At 38.1% G+C, this 4333-nt stretch overlaps 1 protein-coding gene across 1 annotated transcript; it reads right to left on the reverse strand.

The window, feature by feature from the left end:
• Positions 1-346: 346 nt before the first annotated feature.
• On the reverse strand, positions 347-3925 carry SVR1 (pseudouridine synthase family protein). The gene is made up of 10 exons (XM_059601175.2): positions 3397-3925; positions 3213-3292; positions 3018-3118; positions 2840-2912; positions 2577-2670; positions 2405-2453; positions 1919-2069; positions 1721-1777; positions 1139-1194; positions 347-787 (listed from the first exon to the last, which is right to left on the reverse strand). Exons 1-10 carry the CDS (start codon positions 3890-3892, stop codon positions 727-729), a joined length of 1218 nt encoding a protein of 405 aa, XP_059457158.1. The 5' UTR covers positions 3893-3925; the 3' UTR covers positions 347-726.
• Between the last annotated feature and the right edge of the window lie 408 nt (positions 3926-4333).

Genomic DNA, 4333 nt, shown 5'->3' on the forward strand with positions numbered 1-4333 from the left:
GAAATCTTCCTTTTTCCATTGACCATTGTATAGTGTTGAGGGTGAAAGCAAATGAGTTGGACAGTGTCAGATTGTCCGTTGAAGAATCTGGTGGTCTGGTGCTTCCCTGTTTGTTTGTTTGTGTTCATTTTCCCGGCAATGTTATACGTTTTGTGCCGGATGCAAGCTGGAGTGGGAAAAAGTACACGGGGTATTTTGTCTATGAAACAATTGTACAAGGTTAAAGAAAGAGAGAGAGAGGATGATAATGCACAACAGAAGTATACACCACCCGTCGCATGTACGAGAGAGAACCATTTCTAAATCATTAGCAGAAAATGTAAACTCAATTATCTTGATAATTACATAGAGTAATCTCGAATAAATCTTGATTAAAAGAGCAGAATATGGACGTGATAACATGTTCCTTTCTTCTTAATGATTCAAATTATTAAAACCCCTGATCTCTAATCAGAAGCCAACAATACTTTTAGCACCATAACCATTTCCTCTACAAGTTCTCCTTTATCATCTGCACTATGTACATCTACATGAATGGTCTCTCCACTTCTCGCTTTCTCAGTGATAGTTGAGCTCTGAATTACAATAAAGATCACTTGCATTGATACTAATAATGGCACATACAAGCTGCAGTCCAACTCATGTATCAAAATTCTATCACTCCCCCAAAGGGCTACCACCCATAATAAGGAAAATGAAAACTCCAGCAATCGAGCAGCAGATTTCTTAACTCTTTGAACCCAGTAACTTTAGATCGCTTTGTTTTAGTTCAATGTGCTTCCCTAACCTGAAAATACCAAGACAATAAGCCAAAAAACAAAGAAAAACCAAAATTTTTTAGCTCACTAACCACGAGGAACTTAAATTTTTATAGGTATGAGAATAGCATTTGCACTATCTCATGTAAACCATAGGCAGCTGATTTGTCCAATATCAAGTATCAACTAAAAATAAGAAGTGCTATCACACAGGTATATGCAAAATTGACTTATATATGCATGACACACGAGCTCAGACACAATAAAGATCATTCATACTTGATAGTGTATATTTTTTTAACAAAATTGAATAGCTCAGAAGGAAGGAAAGGCATTGCCGAGAAATGATTTTATTAAAAGTTATCATTCAGAGCAATTACCCAATATCTGTTGGAAGTCTGAAACCACCAATTCTTACACGCTTTAAAGAATGAATCTGTAACAACAAGAAACATAAGCAGCAAAGGTAAACACCAGAAATATAAATCAACAAGCATAAAGGAGCCACTTACACACCATGATGGAAGACCAGATGTTGCTACAAGCATAATTAACCATGTTAACATTTCATCAGAAGATCACACTTTTCCGCATGAACTGTAAACATAAATCTTCTAAATGTAACAACAATGCATATCCCTAATACACATGTATGATGAAAGTACAAATTTGGACTACCAAAAGCATTTAAAATGCCTTATCATCTTGGTTCTTGAAGAACAACAAAACTACTTCTTTCCCCATGACATATGATGCTATACCAGACCATAAAGATGTATGTTATTTCAGAAAATTAAAAAAAAAAAAAAAAAGAACACTATAATATTAGTCTAAACAATGATCTGCTATTTAGAGGATTCCTATGGTCCACTTAACGTTCCGACATGGATTTCAGTACAACTAAGAGCAATGTTATTTTTGGAAATGGAAAAAATGCTCTAATCAATTAACCAAAGTTGAACCTCAAGTCCAGCACTTTTCACAAGCTCTCGAACTTCATGTTTCCTCCCATCATGAACCTGCAGGGTCCAGATGAGCAAATGAAAGTTAGCTACAAGCAGAAATGCAGCTGAACCTGGCTGACACAGGAAAACACAAAGTAAGCAGCAACTGTATTGGATATCAGAAAGTTCTAGAAGACTGGAATAGACAACAAGTACCACTATACGAAGACGAGGTCTTGGTATATCTGGTTGTCGTGGTAGCAACTCCACAGAATCTGGAGTGCAATGGATGCCATCAACCACTGTTCCCTCGCCAATGGCAATCAAGTGCCGCTTATTAACAACACCATCTATTGCCACAATATATCTGCAATCACAAAATAAAATGTTGTATGGTGTCAGAATACAGAGGAATGAAGGTCACATTATTTAATGCCCAATACTAAAGTAGTGAGACAGAAGAGACCATGAATAGATGGCATTAGCATTAAAGTTTATAAAATGTTAAGCAGCTAAACATGGATAGTTGTAACACTATAATTTAGATCCAAAGCCTGACATAAAAAATTCAAAGCCATCTCCTATGAAATTGTACCGAGTGGTCTCACATAACATTAAGTAATAATTTTAGATGACACACGTTTTCACAATTATACAATTGTCCCCAATAACCAAAAAAGAACAGAATGTGTGAACACTCACTCCTTTGTTAAGTTAGATGAAGGATGTGAAAGTCTTTGAGCAAAATCTCCTGGAAACAAGCAACATTAAATATGGTTTCAGATAAGTCCATTCTAATTTGAATCCATGTTTAAAGAACTCAAAGAAAATATCTTCAAGGCACACGAGCTTGCATGAATAGCAATCCACATACCATCATTAGTCACAATGATCAATCCAGTAGTGGCAACATCAAGGCGGCCTACAGTGAATAATCGTGGTTTGGGCAGTCCTGGATTTCTTTTACCCTGGAAATGCAAAATATTGTTTCACTAATTTGCTAATTCATATAAATGTAATGAAATCAAGCCCCCAATTAACTCCCCCACATTACTAGTGCTGAAAAAAAAAAATTACAAAAAAAAAAAAAAATCGACAACCAGAAAATATTATAGAGAAAGTTCTACCAGCACATACCCAATTAGTCCAAAAATCATCAAATAGGCTCAACACGGATTTAGACTCTTTGTCCCCAGATGAGCAAATGTATCTGTATTGAGGTCACCGCATTAATTTTACAGGCACATCACAAAAAGAGCTCAAGCTATAAAATGACCTCGGAGAAAGAAAGAGAGCATCAGCAACAGTAACACACCCTTTAGGTTTGTTCAGGGCAAGATACACCTTTGGAGGCTGCCTCTTAGGAAGGCGGTTCCCGTTGACATAAATAATATCCCTTGCAGGATCAACTCGTGTCTAGAAACATAAACAAGCAACACATTTCTGTCACTTTGCAGTACTTTCAACATGTAGAAACAAGAATATGTGCATGAGTGGAGTGTGGGCTGACCTGAGGAGCATTGCACACAGAACCATTCACAGTAACCTTGCCTTCAAATATAAGCACTTCGCTATTCCGCCTCGACGCCACTGATTATCACGAATAAATAAATAAATAACACGCTAACATAATCGGTTGGACAGCTCTTCACGTGTAGTAAAAATTGGATATTCTTGGTAAACGATTGGATTACCTCCCGCAGCGGCGAGAACCTTGCCGAGGCGCTGGGCGGGCTCTTTGAAATTCTGATTGAAGAACCTTCGAGCGGCCTTGGAATACTTGGGCTCCATGGAAGCGTTGTCAGGGCTCTTAGCCTTCTTGTTCTTGTTTTTGTTGTTGTTCTTCTTCGTTTCGGTCTCGGCATTGGCCATGGCGTGGAGAAGACGCGCGGGAGGGTGCGTCTGGAGCTTGAGATTTCCATCCTCGCCTCGGACGATCCAGGGAATGAAGAGCTGGCCGCCGGGGAGGGCGTCGGGGTCGGGAAACGGTTCGGGCTCCGGGGGCTTGGGCGTGGGCGTGGGCTTGGGCTTGGGCTTCGGGGGTGCGAAGGAGATGTTGAATTGCAAGGAGGATGAGGAAGAGGAAAGTGAACAGGTTATTGTGCGGAGCGGTCTGACGGTGAGAGAGGCTTTGGAGAGGAATGAGGATGAGAGGTGGTGGAGGGACGACAGTGAAGCCGCTGTTGCCATTTTCTGAAGATTGGGGGAGGAGGGGGTCTTTGGGTTTTTTAATGGTTTTTTTTTTTTTTTTTTTTCTTTTTTGGTTAAATACCTTAATTCTTTTGGTACTTTATTTTTTGCTATCTAGGGTTTCAATTTTCATACAGAAATGATATTTCCGTTAAAATTTCGTCCAATAATAAAATACCATGTTAGCACCAATCAAATCAAATGTATGACATGTAATTAATTTTTTTTTTAAAAATAAAATTAATAAGATTAAACAAAAATATTTTTTCAAATTCAAATATATTTTTTCAAAAATTTGAAAAAATATTTTTTTGACGGGTCGTTCTTTCAGTAAACTACAAGTCGTTTATTCTATGACACAAGATATGAACTTTTCCCATCAAATGCTTCCCCCTACCCCTCTCTCTTTTTTTTTTGTCATGCCAGATAGTTTTGTATTTG

Source organism: Corylus avellana, chromosome 6 (assembly GCF_965113065.1).
Source record: "Corylus avellana chromosome 6, dhCorAvel1.hap1.2, whole genome shotgun sequence".
Lineage (NCBI taxonomy): Eukaryota > Viridiplantae > Streptophyta > Magnoliopsida > Fagales > Betulaceae > Corylus > Corylus avellana.

Coding starts and splice junctions, on each gene's coding strand:
- SVR1 (XM_059601175.2), bottom strand. CDS start 3,892: ATGGCAACAGCGGCTTCACTGTCGTCCCTCCACCACCTCTCATCCTCA. Junction 3,293..3,396: donor GGTTCTCGCCGCTGCGGGAG/GTAATCCAATCG, acceptor CGTGATAATCAG/TGGCGTCGAGGCGGAATAGC. Junction 788..1,138: donor AGACTTCCAACAGATATTGG/GTAATTGCTCTG, acceptor TGGTATTTTCAG/GTTAGGGAAGCACATTGAAC.